Here is an 18,880-nt window from a genome sequence, read left to right as displayed (position 1 = left end):
CCCCTTTTTATTCACTAGATTAATTAGTGGTTTAACTGTATTACTTATTTTTCCCCCAATGTACCAATTTTTAGATTAATTTATTGGTTCTGCTAATGTTTTTCTACTTTCTCATTAATTTCTGCTTTCATCTTTATTAATTCCTTTATTTTGCTTTCTTTCAGTTTACATTATTAGTTTTCCTCCTAACTTTTTGAGTGGATATTTAATTAATTTCTTTTTCATTTTATTTTGATAAAGGTATTTATGACTGAATTGTTTTCTTTGTTGATTTGGTTATATTCTTTAGGTTCTAATATGTAATATTTTCCTTATTATTGTTTTCTAGAAATTTTGCAATTTTTATTTATTTCTAACCCAAGTCCAAGGTTTTGTTATTGTTTTAAGGTAGAAAGGCCTTTGTTTTTTATTTTATTTTAAATTTATAATTTTAGTGTTGGTCATCAGTTTGACTATCCTATTGATACTCTTTGGATTTATTGAAATTTTCTTTATGGCTTTCTTGAAGCTTAATTTTTATTAATGTTCCATGAAGACTTAAAAATGGCGTTTTCTTGAATTAAAAAATAATTAAGGGATCGTTTTTTCTCTAACAATTTATTAATACACAGTATATATATATATATATGTATATATATATATATATATATTCATCTAAAATTTTGAGATTATAAAATCAGTATTTGGCAGTAATGTAAAACCATAATAGCAAAGTTAAAGATATTGTAAATAGATATTATATTTTTAAAAAATATATATTTTTGCCCTAACCGGTTTGGCTCAGTGGATAGAGCGTCGGCCTGTGGACTGAAAGGTCCCGGGTTCGATTCCGGTCAAGGGCATGTACCTTGGTTGCGGGCACATCCCCAGTAGGAGGTGTGCAGGAGGCAGCTGATCGATGTTTCTAACTCTCTATCCCTCTCCCTTTCTCTCTGTAAAAAATCAATAAAATATATTAAAAATATATATATGTAAATATTTTTATTGATTTCAGAGAGGAAGGGAGAGGGAGAGAGAGATAGAAACATCAATGATGAGAAAGAATCATTGATTGGCTGCCTTCTGCATGCTCCCCACTGGGGATCAAGCCTGCAGCCTGGGCATATGCCCTTAACTGGAATCGAACCCAGGACCCTTCAGTCTGCAGGCTGATGCTCTATCCACTGAGCCAAACCAGCGAGGGCAATAGATATTATCTTACTAAGTGGGAAATTTTTTCTGACGCATGTCAGAAAAATTTATGCACTTTTTATACATAATTTCTGTGTGTATAATAAGGAATACTTTAGAACTTAAACTGAAAATTTAATGAAGAGTAAAATATGTAGATATTATAGATACTATAAAGTCGGAAAAACTAAATCTATACTTTATGAAGTTTAAAAATGAATTTTGAAATTCTATTAGAAGAAGTGCATTGTTTTTTGTTTGTTTTTTAATTTGATTCACTTTAATAACCTGGAGTTCCAGGAGGAGGGGCTGGTTTTTGTGTGTGTTTTGTTTTGTTTTGTTTTGTTTTGTTTTTTGTTAATCCTCACCCAAGGATATTTTTCCCATTGATTTTTTTTTTTTTTTCAGAGAGAGTGAAAGGGAAATTGGGAGGGAGAGAGGAAAAGAGAAACATCTACGTTAGTGAGACACATTAATTGATTGCTTCCTGCATGCACCCCCACTGGGGCAGGGATTGAACCTGCAACCCAGGTATGTGCCCTTGACCAGGAATCGAACCTGTGACCCTTTGGTGCGCAGGGCTTATGCTCTAACCATTGAGCACACTGGTCAGGACTAGAAGAGGTGTGTCTTTTATTTAGTGTGTATACAGAATATTTTGGTTTTGGCACCAAGTATCTGCAAACAGTGCAGCATGATGTTAATTTATTTTAATTTGACATTTAAAAATGAAGGTATAGGAAGGGCTCTAATGCTTAGGGTCGCAGTTTCATGATTATTATTAAGTGAAACTGGTATATGTCCCTGAGTTTGCTTCTATACTCTGAATGCTTGTTGATGAGTGGTTTAAGATCTCAGAAAAAAAGATACTTAAAAGAAAACCCTATTTTAACATTGTCTGGAGATATCTAAGTTGACTTGATAACTTGTGATATTTACATTAACTTCTGTTGCAAAAATAGGTTACCTGTGTAATTTCTATATAATATTTTAACTTTCTTTTTCTTTTCTTTTCTTTAGAATTTTTATTTGGCTGCTACCTTGAAATATAGTCCCTAAAAATGCCAGCTTGTTTGGATGTAGAGGATGACCTGGATAAATGACAAAAATTAAAGATATTTTGGTGAGTGAAACCTTATGTGAGAGAGTGGATATGGCTTGGCTTAATTCCAAGCAGTGGAATGACTGTACCATTACATAGCAAGTAAAAAACTGTTTCCTTCATCATCTAGTGTTTTGTCAAAGGTTAAGGTATGGGAGACTTCAGCATATTTAAAGAAGCCAAAATTCACCAAGTTTGAACCTTCTGTTCTTCTGGGGTTAAGAGATTGCTTAATCTTTTTTTTTTTTTTTTTTTTTTTTTTTTTTTTGAGGAGTCCACAGACCTCCCAAGAGGTACATTGTAACACTTAAATGCATTTTAAATATCAGGTTTCCTCCAGCAATACACTAAACCCACATAGTTCATTCAGGCCTAGTGCTGTACTAGTCAATCACATGAGTCATACCTGGATTGTCAGACTTAATTAGAAATTGAAAACTGATGGCTTGTGAGCCATGTACAGCTGCAGGGTGTTTCATTTGGCCCATAGAGTATTTACAAAAATGTAAATCTCTTTGAAAATATGGAGATTTCACTAAATATATGGATTTTTGTCTTTTCTTAAAATTCAAAATATCTATTATTTCTGGGCCTTTACAATTCCTCCCATTGCTCCAAAGGAAAATAATAAGCTGGAGCAAAGTTGTGGGTGCTCATCATAGATGGGTATTTGAGTTTCCCATTGCTCAAACCATTCATACAGTATGTGCAAATACATTTAATAGCCAGTGTTCTTCTCTTAGTTAGTTTACCTGCCTGACTCCAATAGGTATGTGAGTTTGTGATATCTGATGTGGATAATAGTATCTTGTCTTTTGCTCAAATGACAGCCAAGTCAAAGAATTTGAATAGCCTGTGACAATATTTTACCGATTATTCAGCTACCTGAACCAGGTAAAAATTCTGAAGAGAAAGGACTGGTGCAGATAGCTAAATATATATAATACTAGAGGCCCGGTACAGAAATTTGTGCACAGGTGGGGTCTGGCCGGCCAGCCCCGATCAGCCGATTGGGCCAGGCTGGCCAGCCCCGCCCTCTGGTCAAACTCCAGGTTGAATTCCCTGTCGAAAGAATTGAACTCCTGGGTGAGGGGACAGTTTGCATATTAGCCTTTTATTATATAGGATGATATAAATATTTTTTTAAAAAAATCTTTTTATTATGAGCAATTTTAATCATATATAAAATGGTATAAATAATATAAATAATACCTATATACTCATGATCTATTGTTAACCAAAACATTTTGTTTTGCCATATTTGCTTAATGTATTTTCAAGTAAATTACAGATGTCATGAAATTTCACCCCTAAATGTTTCAGTATGCATCTTTTTTTTTTTTTTTATAAAATGTAGTAACAAATGCCAAGGCACTGTCACATTGCTAAAGGAGTTTTTCTTTTTTTAAAATACATTTTTATTGATTTCAGAGAGGAAGGAAGAGGGAGAGGGAGAAACATCAATGATGAGAGAGAATCATTGATTGGCTGCCTCCTGCATGCCCCCCACTGGGGATTGAACCTGCAACCCAGGCATGTGCCCTTGATCAGAATCAAACCCAGGACCCTTCAGTCCACAGGCCGACGCTCTATCCACTGAGCCAAACCAGCCAGCGCTCAGTATGCATCTCTTAAGAAATGATAAGAACATTGTCCTGTGTGATCACAACAACATTATTATCACACCTAACAAAATTAGTAATAATTTCCTAATTACCCTGAAAATGTGCTTTACATCTTTTTTTCAAACCAAGATTCAATAAAGGACCATACACTGCATTTGATCTTTAAGTCTTTTAAGTCTCTTTTAATGTAGAATAGTTTTATCTACCTTTTACTAAGAGGGCAAGCCAGTTGTGCTACAGAAATCCTATATTCTAGATTTGTCTAATTATTTTCTTGTGGTGTTAAATTGTTCTTTTGTCTCCTGTTAAAAACTTGCTAGGTTCAGTCAGCCTGCGGACTGAAGAGTCCCAGGTTTGATTTCAGTCAAGGGCACATGCCTGGGCTTTGGGCTCAATCCTCAGTAGGGGGCGTGCAGGAGGCAGCCAATCAATGATTCTCTCTCATCATTGATGTTTCTATCTTTCTCTCTCCCTTCCTTTCTGGAATCAATAAAAATATTTTTTTAAAAAACTTGCTAGATTCAGGTTAAACATTTTTTGGCAAGACTATTTCATAGGTAATGCTGTGCATTTCATACTGTACATAATTTCTGGTTGTTTCTGCGCTGATGATGCTAAGGTTGAACATTGTGTTCAGGTGGTGACAGTTCTTCCATTGTGAAGTTATTTTTCTCATTGACAAGACGAATCTGGGATGATACTTGGACATCATGTGCTATCCAGTTGTGTGTCAATTTTTCACATAAAGTTTTATCTTTATTAATGATTCTTGCCCGAATTATTTTATTAGGGATTTCAAAATTATATTTTTTAAACGATATATTTCTTTTTACATTTAAGTTGGCATTCTTCTATAATAAAGAGCTTTCTTTCATTAACTGGCGCTATTTAGCTACCCTGAAATGATTTCATTTATAAATCTATTTTATTCTACTTTGGAAATGTAGAATAAATAATATACTTACTTTTAAAATTTCTCCTGAATATCACATTTTTTTCTTAGATTCCTCATAAAAAATCAAAAGAGCTCCAGTAAGAATTGAAATCAATAGGTAATCTAGAAATTTATAATGTGGGTGAGCAAGATAACTGGTGTTTAATCTTAGCAAACCCAGAGAAATAGAACATATTATCTTTTGATAGATAACCGTAAGTGACCAAATGAGTCTCTTGAGATAGCTATAATCTGTTTTCTCTAAGAGTTGGTTGCTGAACTGCATGTCAAACTCAAAGATTAGTCATTATTTTGATATGAATTCTTTATTAATAGATTTTAATTGGAATCTTTTCAATGAAGTTATCTAAAAGAAGTTACTTTAAAAAGTTTTTCTGGAAGGAAGGTCAACAATTTTTTTCATAGACTTGTCTTTCAGTTTCATGTTTTTTTAAGCATTTGTGTAGTGCCCCATAGGTACTGTTAAACTGGTAATTCCTGAATTTAAATTAGCTGACTTGTGTGTCTGCCAATAGAGAGTTTTTCAAATCTTGATACACAGCCTTATACCATGACCAGTCATCTCTTTAGAAGACTGTCAAAGTCCAGGTTTTTTAGTTGGTTTCCTTCTTTCCAATTAAAGGTTCTTCTGGAAAACGTTTCTTAAATTTTAAATTCTCTTATTACAGTTGTTTCAACTTTGGATCAGTTGCTAAATAGCTACTGTTTTTCATGCAGTTTAAGCAATCACTTTTTCTTGCTGAGCAGCAGCTTTTAAGCCCTAAAAATCTCTTTAAGCTTTGTTTATTTACATTTAAAGTTCTTTAAACTCTGTAAAATGCAGATGGCAGTTGACTAAGGGCAGTGGTATTTCTAAAGGATTTTCTGAATGCTGTTGTTTCTTAACTACCCAGATCACACTGTTCCTTATTAATAATTACAATACCAGACTATAAGGTGCTCTGATCAAATGTCAGAATTTCCCCCCATATTTACTTATGACATAGGACTTCCCCTCATCCCCCATAAGATTGCTTAGATTCATTTTTGAAAAGCATTTGCTCTTGAAGTTTATTGACTATTTCAAAATACAAAAGTTAATACTTTTTTCCATTATTCAAATAATATATCCATATTATAGCATATTTAGCTGTAATATTTAGCCTAGCACCATTATTGTTTGCATTTTAGTGTATTGATTTTCAGTCTTTTTTTCTTACCCATCCTAAAAAAGAAAACATAGTTATAATTATAGTTTACATAAGAATTTTTTTTTAATCCTCACCCAATTATATTTTTCCATTGATTTTTAGAGAGAGGGAAAGACAGAGAAGTATTGATGTGAGAGAAACACATCGATTGGTTATCAGTTGCCCCCTGCATGTGCCCCGACTAGGGACCGGTCTGGGGAGGAGCCTGCAACCGAGGTACGTGCCCTTGATGGGAATCAAACCCAGGACCCTTCGGTCCGTAGGCCAACGCTCTATCCACTGAGCAAAAGAGGAGGGCTTTAGAAACCTTGGCTTCTCAGAAACTTTTGTCAGGACAGGAGTAAGGCAAGTCTTGGGGAGCTCCCTGTGTTGTGGGGTCAACCAAAGGCTTATATAAATTCTCAAAAAATACTTGTTTTATTTTCTTATGATCTCTTGCTCCCTTCTCCCCATACTCTAGACTTACAAAGAGGTAGCATCCTATATAATAAAAGGATAATATGCAAATTGACCCTAAAGGCGGAACGATTGGGAACGACCGGCCACTATGACGCTCACTCACCACCAGGGGGCAGATGATCAATGCAGGAGCTGCCCCCTGGTGGTCAGAGTGCTCCCACAGGGGGAGCTCCACTCAGCCACAAGCCAGGTTGACAGCTGCGAGCGCAGCGGCAGTGGTGGGAGCCTCTCCTGCCTCCTCGGCAGCATTAAGGAGTCCTACTGGCCTAAGCTGTCAGTCGGACATCCCCCGAGGGCTCCTGGGCTTCCAGAGGGATGTCTGACTGCCAGCTTAGGCCTGCTCCCCCGGGGACATCCCTACTGGCCTAAGCTGGCAGGTGGACATCCCCCGAGGGGTTCTGGACTGCGAGAAGGCGCAGGCTGGGCTCAGGGACCCCCCTCAAGTGCACAAATTTTGTGCACCGGACCTCTAGTATAACATAATAGACATATATATAAAATAAAAAGAACTATGGATTCTACATTGTTGATTATATAATTGTGCATTACCATGCTTTTTCTGTATTCTCTTTTCAAAGGTTTTCTTTTTGTCCACTTGGCACATGCTTCTGGAATAATATTCACCATGGTTTTGGATGACCTTCCAAACTTAGAAGACATCTATACTTCCTTGTGTTCATCAACAATGGAAGACTCAGAGATGGATTTTGACTCTGGACTAGAAGATGATGACACAAAAAGTGATAGTATTTTGGAGGATTCCACAATCTTTGTGGCCTTCAAAGGAAATATAGATGACAAAGACTTCAAATGGAAATTGAACACAATATTGGAGAATGTGCCCAATTTGTTACACATGGGTAATTTGCTTTAATTACTTTTGCCTTCTAAGTATTTGCCCTTCTGTAACTATCTTGAGTTTTACAATGTAAAATTTTGCTGTACTGGTTTGAAAGACTCATTTTAATTGTAAAGTTGGAATTTTAGGATTTTTTCCTTTTTTTTTAAGAAATGCTATTGTGTTTTTTTTAAGTTCATGGAAGAATTGAACTTAACATAGCAATATGTAAATAACCTGCTCTAGTGGATAGGAGTTAGTCTCAAAACCCAAATATATTTATTGTTTCTAACTCTCTGGCCTTATGTATAAAATGAAGAGTTTAGACTGGATCTTTAAGTCTTTTACTCCATGGTTCTACTTAAAGTATGCTTGAAATTTGTTTTCTTAAACTTTAGATCACAGGATACTGAATCCAGCCATCAGCCTCATGTTATGGCCCACTTTCATTTTTTTGTTTTTTGTTTTTTAATTTTTTAATGTTTGAGTTTCATTGCCAATGCTTTAACATTTTAAATATTTTACATAAAAATCCATATTTTGCATTTGTCTGTAAAAATGGAAAGATCTGATAGCTTTGAGCTCTCCCTCTGCCCCAGATGATGCTGAATAGCACCAAAGGCAGCCCCTCACCTCATCACAATTTCCATCTGATCTCTTCACACATTTAGATTACCTGTCTTGGTCTTGTGGCCATTTGTGTGTGTGGGTTTTTTGTTTTTTTTGTGTGTGTTCTTTTGGCAATTTTGCACTTTATTTTTTATTTATTTATTTGTTTGTTTAAAATATTACATGTCTCCTTTTTCCCTGATTGACCCCCTCCCCCTTATTTGTGTTTTTGAATTAGTTCAGATGTTCTCCATCTTTCTTGGTTGGACAATTATCTAATCCCTTCAGACATAGTGCAAAGCCTAGGTTTTATCTTTCTATCACAAATCTTGATTTGATCAAGTGCTCATTAGCTTTTTTTAGGTGTGGGATTTTTTTCTTTTGAGATTTGATGTCAGGAGGGAAGATGCTGTGTTGTGTTTTTTTCAAGTACTTTTTTAGTGTGTTGTGTAAGATTTCTTTATAGTTAATGTATTATTTAGCATAGTATTAGAGGATTTTTTGTGTTAAAGTTGCAGTTATTACCATCATTGTCACCATAATCACAGTCATAATATATCATTTTATAAGGGCCCAGCTGGGCCTGAACTTGCTTATTGCTCTTAATTACCCACATTTTTTCCCTTGTTTTTAAATAGTTGAGTCAGTTTTTTCATGGCTTTTAAACAAATTACCAAACCCTGACCTATGCAGTTATTAGATTATATTCTTGGTGCAAAAATGTATTTTAAGTCATATCTTCTCAAATATGATGGAACTTTTAAAAACTTTTGATAAATGTAGCTACATATAGACAAGGATTTTTCTGAAACCAAATCACAAGTAGATAGATAATGTCATAGCCTATTTGATGTTTGTCTAGACCACATACAAGATTCCAATACTCTTCAGATTAGGGAGAAGACCTGTAGCATCTGTACTCTGTGGAAACAGGATCCCAAGCTTCCTGCCTTTTGCTGTTTAGAGGCATAAGTGTCATGGAAAGGAAATTGACTTGAGAATCAGAGCAGGATTTTAATGCCATCTCTGATGCTGCCAGGTAGCCACAGGATCATGGGCCAATCACTTAGCCTTTCTGGGCTTCCGTTTTCTTGCCTGTAAAATAGACTTGAACTAAATATTGCCTAATTCTTTTTAAATTTCTGTGATTGTATTATCTCACTGCTCTTAGCAAGTGATCTCTTTTTCCCACATTAGAACAAGTGAACTTCATGTCTGGGTAAGTTAACTCTCAATGTATAATGGTTTTGGATTTGGCAGGGGCTTTAGGCAACATGTAGGCACTTTCCCCCATCCATATATTTCTTATTTCTTATTTTGAGAACAGATATGCCCACAAGTCCACATTTCCCTTTTTTTTTTTTTTAGTCCTCGCCCGAGGATATTTTTCCATTGATTTTTTTTAGGGAGAGTGGAAGAGAGAGGGAAAGACAGAGAAACATTGATGTGAGAGAAACACATCGATTGGTTGCCTCCTGCATGAGTCCTGACCAGGGCCCAGGCCAGGGAGAAGCCTGTAACCAAGGTACGTGCCCTTGACTGGAATTGAACCTGCAGGTCGACGCTCCATCCACTGAGCCAAACTAGCTAGAGCAAGACCATTTTCTTAATATTGAAATGTATAACTGAATAGAGGATACAAAAGATTTAACTTAGCCGAGTTTTAACAAAAGGGAAAATTATTTTGTCTGGCGTTGTTGAAAAAAAACAGGTTTTTAGTCTACTAACTGGTCCTGGGATTTGTTTTTCCATCTGTAAAATATAATTACAAACAATATTACCTCCTCAATTAGTTAATTTTTATATCTTCTTTTAAAAACATGTCCTGAAGTTTGCATTGATTTTTCAGACTTGCTGAAATGTAATGTTTTTATATCCTAACTGAAGCTTGGTTGTCAAATTTATGTTGTTTCCCCCTCAGTTTCATGTGCTTCAGTAGAAATTATACTCTTATTTAAAGTAGGTAAAGATTTAAAAATCAAAGACATAAAGAATCAAGACTTAAGCCCTCCTTAAACTGAAACATTTATAGGACATTGTAAGATATGTTTGCGCTCTGTCTCTATAATTATCTTCCACAGGGATGCTCAGTGAATATTTAAATATGAGTATTAAAATTTCAGATGTTTTATTTGAAGAGGTAAAATTGCTCAACCTTTTTTCTTCTTATTATTTTTCCTTTTTCTGCGTAACCTTTTTTTTTATTATTTTATTGATTTTTTACAGAGAGGAAGAGAGAGGGATAGAGAGTTAGAAACATCCATGAGAGAGAAACATCGATCAGCTGCCTCTTGCACACCCCCTACTGGGGATGTGCCTGCAACCAAGGTACACGCCCTTGACCGGAATCGAACCCGGGACCCTTGAGTCCGCAGGCCGTCGCTCTATCCACTGAGCCAAACCGGTTTCGGCTGCGTAACCTTTTTATAAGTAAATTTACTAGTGACTTTTATAGTGCTGTTTCTTTAAATAAGCTGCAGATTCCTTCATACATATTCAACAGTTGGCATATCTAATTGAATTTTTATAGAATCTCACTTGAAATTGGAGACTTAAATATTCTCAGTTTCTCAGTTCACATACATTAATCTGAGTCCAGAATAGATATTATTCTATTAATTTAAACTTAACCTCTCTCTTCTCTCATATTCCTTACTCTATTTTACTGCTTTCCATTTATCCAGTAGCTATGGTGTAGTAGGTACTGTACTAGGTTTTGGGGATGTATTATCTCATTTAGCACTCACAATCTCTAAGTAGTTTTTTTCATGATTTTAAAGAAGAGAAAGGTAATTTTCAGAAAGATCAAATAACTTGTTCATGGGCACCCTGATGCTAAGTGGCAAAGTTAATATTAGATTCGAAGTCTGACACCAAAGCCTAAGCTTCTTAGCTACTCCAAGGCTAGTGCTTTGCCTGTTCTTTTATATTTTTGTTGTTGTTTGTTTCATGTCTTCTAGTGGCTAAAATATTACTAATATTATTCTCTTTCATAACCAAGAATCCAGCAAGCTAAAGGTACAGAAGGTGGAGCCCTGGAATAGTGTGCGTGTGACATTCAACATCCCCCGAGAAGCAGCGGAGCGGCTACGGATCCTGGCTCAGAGCAACAACCAGCAGCTTCGGGATCTGGGGATTCTCTCCGTTCAGATTGAAGGTGCCCATCTAGACCCAAATCATAACAACAGCAGAATGTGGCATGATTTCCTGTGCTGATTTAATCCTCTCCTCTTCAGTTTTAGAATGCCAAGTAACTTATGTAACCTGTGCTTCACATTGTAGCTAGCACCTTAGGATAAAGAGGAATTGAGTCTCTAGTTGGGTCCTGATGCTTCAGCATCTGTAGCCTCAGACTCCATTCCCATAGCTGATTTTGACTGTTGACCTATCATACTTTGATTTTACTGGCATTCTGACCAGAAACTGGTTTGTCTTTTGAAGAATATCTAATTTCAGTTGCTTCCTTCTACCAACTAAGCCTTAGTTTTTATATCTTTACTTACCTAACAGAGATTAGGAGACCCTAAACAATTCTTTTGTAGTAGTACTCATTTTTCAAATATTTTGCCAGAGTGATCTTTTCAAAATGAAAATATACTGCATAAACACACACAGCTTAAACTTAAATCCCTGCTATGGCTTGCTATTGTTCAAAAGACCAGATTCTTTATTATGACCTCAGGCTTTGCATGGTCTGACATCTACCGTTTTCATCCAGCCTTATCTTGTACAACTCTCTCTTTGCTGTGTTCCAGCCTTTCCAGCTTGCTTTTGGTTCCTTGAATATGCATTTCTTCCTCCTGCCACAGGTCCTTGGCATTGATGGAATATTGTTCTCTATCATTTTCCCTTAAACACCTCCTCAGCCTTCCAGTATCAGCTTACATCTTCTTGAGGATGTATTTTTTGAACTCCTTGACACAGTCATAGTTTTTTGTTATGTATACTCACCAAAGTCTGGATTTTTCCCCCTCAGGTCACACTTTTATTAGAGCAGTTATTTGATGATTGTTTTGTTCCGCTATAGTCTGCAAGCTCAAGTAGGATAGAGAGCATGTCTTGTTTGGCTTACTGTTGGATCGCTGCTTGACTGTACATATTTTAGGTTCTTTGGTAGATATATGTTGAATGAAACCAAGGGAAGCACATATATAATGGCAACACTTTGTTTCAGCGCTCATAATACAGTGCTAAATAAAATATGGTCCTTGTTTTTATGAAATCAAAAGGAGTTCATGACCTTGGTGAGGCAAACAAACTTGTGAAAGGTGTAAGTACCAAGTGTGGGGAAGCACAAAGGAGGTTCTATCTTTGGGTGCCCAGTGAACCAAAACCATCTCCTTCCCTCTTATGTTGATGCAGGCAGGTGGCAGCCAACGTTTTCAGCCTTCCCTTCCACTGGTAGGCCAAGCCTTCCTGACACTGTGCTTGCTTAGAACCTAAATGCTCCACAAAACCTCAGCAGCTGAGCCCAGCCATTGTTGCTCAGTGATTGAGTATCGACCTATGAACCAGAAGGTCACGATTCGATTCCTGGTCAGGACTTGTGCCTGGGTTGTAGGGGGTGTGCAGGAGGCAGCCGGTCAGTTGTTTCTCTCTTACATCGATGTCTCTTTCCCTCTCCCTTCCTCTCTCCAAACATCAATAAAAACATTTTAAAAGAAAGAAAGAAAAGTGGGGTTTAACATCATTTGATAAATGAAGGAATAGTGGCTTAAACAAGAAATAGTTTATTTTGAAAAATTTTGGGTTGTCTAAAAGGATTCAGGAAAGTAAAATCAATTCACAGCAATCTATAGGATATAGTGAATTTTTAGGAAGAGTGGAAGTAAAACAAGTATTGGATATAATAACACTATATTGACTGTTTATAAGCACATAAGCACATGTACTCTTTATGAGAAACACATAAGTGAAAACCTCAAATGTTTGTGGTCTCTGTTACCTATTTACCTGAGTTAAAAGGGCTTTTTTGGTAGTGTTTTCCACTGGAGAAAGGAAACACCAGTTTCTTTTAATCAGACCTACTTCCCACAAGTTCTTAAAAAGGTAAGATGCTGGCTCCCCTTTATTGTTATAGCCATACATTAAAACGTAAGTACCAGCAAAGAGGCAAAATAGAAAACATTTCTAGATATTATTAAATTCACATATTACAGAAAGAAGGGCTTTAACTTCTTGGTAACGTGTATCCCTGGGGATCTCCTTTCTCTCTCCACATTCTTTGAGAACTCAGGAAGGAGGGAAAGTGGTGGCGGCAGCTGTTGCTTTTGTGAAACTGGTAGTAAGTTGATGCCTTTGTAAATTATAAGGGGAGGTGTAGCCGCTGCAAGGGTGGAGGGACAGGTTGTTCCCTGAACAGTCTGTTCTCCAGTGAAGAATACTCCTTGTACCTTCCCTTTTTTGAGTTTTGGCCAGGGAATTGAGGAGACATCTTTTTTGAGGGCATTTTGTGACCCTTCTATAAATTCATGGTGATTTAAAGCAGAAGTCTGCAATCATTTTTTGTAAAGGGCCAGAGAATAAATTAATTTGACTTTGACACAACAACTCAACTGTTGTAGCACAAAAACAGCCATAGGCAATGTGTAAATGAATAAGTGAGGCTGTGTTCCAATAACACTTTATTTAAGTAAACAAGCAACAGGCTAGATTTGGCCCATAAGCGATAGCTGACCCCTAACAGGCAAGTTTGGGAGCCAGTAGTGTTCTCTACGTGTTGGGGTTTTTTGTGTGTGTGTGTGTTTTGAGATGTGTCTTTATTGATTTCAGAGGGAAAGAGAGAGAGAAACATCAATGATGAAAATCATTAATTGGCTGCTTCCTGCATGTCCCCTACTGGGGATCAAGCTCGCAACCCAGGCAGAATTGAACCCGGGACCCTTCAGTCTACAGGCTGACGCTCTATCCACTGAGCCAAACCAGCTAGGGCTCCACATGTTTTTTGTTGTTTGTTTTTATTTTTATTTTTTGAGTTATTTTTATTTTATTTTATTTTTTTAATCTTTATTGTTCAGATTATTACATTTGTTCCTCTTTTTTCCCCCCAGAGCCCCCCTCCACCCGGTTCCCACTCCACCCCCTGCCCTTACCCCCCCCCAACTGTCCTCGTCCATACGTGTACAGTTTTTGTCCAGTCTCTTCCTGCACCCCCCCACACCCCCTTCCCCCCCAGAATTGTCAGTCCACTCCCTTTCTATGCCCCTGATTCTATTATATTCACCAGTTTATTCTGTTCATCAGATTTTTTATTCACTTGATTTTTAGATTCACTTGTTGACAGATAATGTATTTGTTGTCACTTTGTTGTTCATAATTTTTATCTTTACCTTTTTCTTCTTCTTCCTCTTCTTAAAGAATACCCTTCAGCATTTCATATAATACTGGTTTGGTGGTGATGAACTCCTTTAGCTTTTTCTTATCTGTGAAGCTCTTTATCTGACCTTCAATTCTAAATGATAGCTTTGCTGGGTAGAGTAATCTTGGTTGTAGGTTCTTGCTATTCATCACTTTGAATATTTCTTGCCATTCCCTTCTGACCTGCATAGTTTCTGTTGAGAAATCAGCTGACAGTCGTATGGGTACTCCCTTGCAGGTAACTAACTGTTTTTCTCTTGCTGCTTTTAGGATTCTCTTTTTGTCTTTTGCCCTTGGCATTTTAATTATGATGTGTCTTGGTGTGGTCCTCTTTGGATTCCTTTTGTTTGGGGTTCTCTGCGCTTCCTGGACTTGTAAGTCTATTTCTTTCACCTGGTAGGGGAAGTTTTCTGTTATTATTTCTTCAAATAGGTTTTCAATATCTTGCTCTCTCTCTTCTTCTGGCACCCTCATAATTCAGATGTTGGTACACTTGAAGTTGCCCCAGAGGCTCCTTGCACTATCTTCATATTTTGGGGTTCTTTTTTCTTTTTGCTTTTCTGGTTGGGTTTTTTTTGCTTCTTCGTATTTCAAATCTTTGATTTGAATCTTGGGATCCTCTAGTCTGCTGTTGGATCTCTGTATATTATTCTTTATTTCAGTCAGTGTATGCTTAATTTCTAATTGGTCCTTTTTCATATCCTTGAGAGTCTCACTATATTTCTTGAAGGTTTCTAGAAGATTCTTGAGTAACCTTATAACCGTGATTTTGAACTCTAAATCCAGTAGTTACTTTCCTCCATTTTTGTCATTTGTGACCTGTTTCTTTATCTTCGCATCTTGGCTGCTTCCCTGTGTTGATAGAGTGGCTTTTTGTGCTAGGTGTTCTATAGGGCCTAGTGGCTCAGTCTCCCCAGTTACCTGAGGTGGACACTCTTGGTGCACCCCTTTGTGGGCTGTGTGCACAGTCTTGTTGTAGTTAAGCCTTGATTGTTGTTGGTATCACTGGGAGGAATTGACCTCCAGGCCAATTGGCTGTGATGACCAGTTGTGTCTACATTGGGAGAACTTCTGTGCTGGAGACACCCTTATGGGGCAGGACTTGCTTCAGTGGGGCTTTGGCGCTTACTGATTCTGCCCCCTGAGTGTGTCTGTTATGGATGTGAAGAGTTGTAATCTGGATGGTCTCACTCTGACCACTGGGTACTCTGGCTCTTGGATCTCCAAGGAGGTGCAAAGTCAGCCACTGCCTGAGGCCACCCAGCAGGAGCTACAGAGAGATCTGCAAATCCTCCTCTTCGTTTGGGGTTTGGAGGTGCCTAGATGAGGCCCAGCTATGAAGCAATGCAAGCTGCTGTGGAGCCTTGGGTCTTCTTTTGGAAGCTCTGGGGCTCTCTGACCCAGCTGCAGTTTGTTAGATTGCAAAAGGCCAGGCCATTCATAATGCAAAAGCTTCTGTGCACAGTTTGGGTGTGGTTGTAAATTGGGTGGGCGGGCTCTCAGGGAATCATCAGGGTGGAGCAAACAGCAATGGCTGCCCGTCAGCCCTGCCTCTAAGAGGCTCCCGGGTCTCTGTGTCCTGTGGCACCGTGCAGAAACAATGATTGCTGCAAGCACCTCTGAGAGAAAGCTGCCCTCGCATTCCGGCCTGATGCCAGACAGTCCAATTTCTCCCCGTATGAGGTATGAGTCTGGGTCCCCAGAATCTCGCCTGGAACTGGAGTTCAGAGCAGTCAGGAGCTTGTATCTCCCTCCCGATTGAAAAAGGCAACAGCGTACCCAGTTGCCAGCCCCTTTCACGCGCCTCTGTACCTCCACACTTCCACACCTCTGCACCTCCTTCCGGACTCAATGCACTTTTCTCTTTCCTTCTAGTTGTAGAATTTCCACTCAGCCAGCCTTCCCGTGGTTCTGGATGATATTCGTTTTGTCTTTCAGTTGTAGTTTTGATGTGGTTGTGCGTGGCAGCAAGTTCAGGTGTTTACCTATGCTGCCATCTTGGTTGTCCTTGTTGTTTGTTTTTAATAAAACTTAGCAGTAGTTACATGTAGTTGGCAGTTAGGGGAATAATAGCAGTATAATGTGGAAATTGTGTTTATTCATATGTGATTGTTCCTGGGCAGGTGAACTAGAATAGTGGGACTAGAAGGATAAATATCCATAAGGGGGTTGGGGGGAGCCTTTAGTTCAGCTGCTGCATAGGTGGAAGTCCTTTCAGCTTTATTTTAAGAAAATTAAAAATGAGATCTTACACTCCAGTATACGTTCCCCAGAAGTGCACCCCCCAGCATTCCTTGGCTCTCGGCTTGTGACAAGTTTCATTTCCTCCTGTGCCTGCCTTATGGCAGTCCCACTGGCTCAGAGCACCACTGCATCTGCATTATCTTAGCACCTTTCACCAGGCATTTCCACTCTAGTGTTTTGGGGCATGTTATCGCTACCAATTTTTGTTTTTATTAGAGCTCTGGTTACAGAGCTACATGAGTTTTGAGTTTGCCCCAACAATGTTTTTCTACTAAAACCTGTTATTTTCAATGTGAGATTTTATAGAATGGGAGGTTTTCCAGGAATGCATTTATCATATAGAAAAATGCCTATAATTCTTTGTAAGGTTATGATAAGATGACTCTTCATCATATAGTTAGTAAATAGCTAATGAGTACCTACCATGTGCCCGGCACTGTTCTGTGTATATAAAGGGCATAACTAGGGTGGACTTATAAGTTACCATCTTTGAGAGTAAAATAACTATCCTGAGAGTAAAATATCCTGAGACAACAGATATAAAGGAACTAGGACAGACTTATGGTTACCTTTGTATAGTGATGGGAATGCAGACAAGAAAGCAAGTAAATAAGTATTTACATGGGATGTGCTCTGAAGAAATAGCAGAATGTTCTGATAGGGTGACATAACATTGGATAAGATGGTTAGAGGAGGCCTTTCTGGGCCTGTGACACTTAAGATTACGTGAAAATTGAGGCATTGACTTAATGTGAGAATAGTGCAGGAAACCTAGGCAGAGGGAGCAGCATTCTCGAAGATCTTGAGGTGAGAAGCAGGTTTGTGTACCCAAGAAGCTAAAAAAATGACACAAAGGCTGAATCCTTTTTATTGAAGGAGAAAATAGTGTAAGAATTTAAGGTTAGAGACATAGGCAAGGGCCACATCTGGGCTGTCCAGTATAGTAGCTACAAGCTATATATGGATATTGAGCACTGGAAATGTGCTTTAAGTGTAAAATAATACTAGATTTTGAAGATTTAGCTCTCCCCCAAAAGAATGTAAGGTATCTCATTAATAATTTTTATATTAATTGTATGTTGAAATAACATGTTACATGTATTGGGTTAATAAATAAGTATATTGCAGTTAACTTCAGTTTATTTTTACTGCAGCTTCTAGAAATTTTTAAATTACATATGTTGCTTATATTATATTTCTGTTGAGCAGCATTGGGCTAGATAGATCATTAGAGGCATTGTAGATCCTATTAAGAAGTTTGACTTGCATTTCTAAAGCAGTGAGAAGAAATGGAGTAGTTTTAAGTAGAGAAATGACGTGATCTGATGTCCATTATAAGAACAGTACTCTTTCTGCTTAGGATGTCCTAGCAGGATTGGTATATTAATAGTCCTTTCCCTTTATTGGAAACCCTCAAGATCTATATTTTTCTCTTTTATTCCTAACTCCCATAGACAACTTAGAGCATCTTTGTAGCCCCTGGTGATTGGTCTCTCTCTCACTTTTTTAAAAAAAATTTATTTTTATTGATTTTAGAGGGAGGAAGGGAGAGGGAGAGAGAGAAACATCCATGATGAGAAAGAATCATGGATCAGCTGTCTCCTGCACTCCCCCTACTGGGGGTTGAGCTCACAACCTGGGCATGTGCCCTGACCAGGAATCGAATCGTGACCTCCTGGTTCATAGGTCAACACTCAACCCCTGAGCCACACCGGCTGGGCTGGTGATTGGTCACAGGATATTTGTTCCCTGTGACTAACCAACCTGCCTGGTTAAAACAGAAAACTAACGTACATCACTGACAAGACAGAGGAAACTGTTGTGCTCTCATTAGGTACCTTTTCTTTTTTCATTAGCTTCCTTTTTAAAAAAAAAAAATGTATATATATTTTATTGATTTTTTACAGAGAGGAAGGGAGAGGGATAGAGAGTTAGAAACATCGATCAGCTGCCTCCTGCACACCCCCTACTCGGGATGTGCTCGCAACCAAGGTACATGCCCTTGACTAGAATCAAACCTGGGACCCTTCAGTCTACAGCCTGATGCTTTATCCAATGAGCCAAACCAGCTATGGCTAGCTTCCTTCTTTATCATCTGATTCTGTAAGGAAAGACTTGAGTGAATGAAAACTTTCAACTCCTCAGCCACAGGCCAGCTATACTTTTATTTGTCCACAAGGTGGTACTGTTCTCCAGAGTAACAGCAGTCAGAATTTTAAAGGGGTGAAGCACCCCAAAACTTACTTCAAATACTTATTAATTGATTGGTTGATTGATTGATTTTAGAGAGGAGGGGAAAGGAAGAGAAACATCCATCTGCTGCCTCCTGCA

General features: G+C 37.9%; 1 protein-coding gene across 1 annotated transcript in view; it reads left to right on the top strand.

Moving 5' to 3' along the window:
• NCOA6 (nuclear receptor coactivator 6) overlaps positions 1-18,880 on the top strand; it is a 99,046-nt gene that overhangs the window by 28,859 nt on the left and 51,307 nt on the right. Inside the window, exons 2-4 of the mRNA XM_028157888.2 lie at positions 2,191-2,293; positions 7,080-7,361; positions 10,950-11,105. Of these exons, the coding sequence (XP_028013689.1) occupies positions 7,127-7,361; positions 10,950-11,105 (391 nt within the window). The 5' untranslated portion in view covers positions 2,191-2,293; positions 7,080-7,126. The remainder of the gene's footprint in view (positions 1-2,190; positions 2,294-7,079; positions 7,362-10,949; positions 11,106-18,880) is intronic.

Source organism: Eptesicus fuscus, chromosome 12, assembly GCF_027574615.1.
Source record: "Eptesicus fuscus isolate TK198812 chromosome 12, DD_ASM_mEF_20220401, whole genome shotgun sequence".
Lineage (NCBI taxonomy): Eukaryota > Metazoa > Chordata > Mammalia > Chiroptera > Vespertilionidae > Eptesicus > Eptesicus fuscus.
This window is presented reverse-complemented; position numbering and strand designations above follow the sequence as displayed.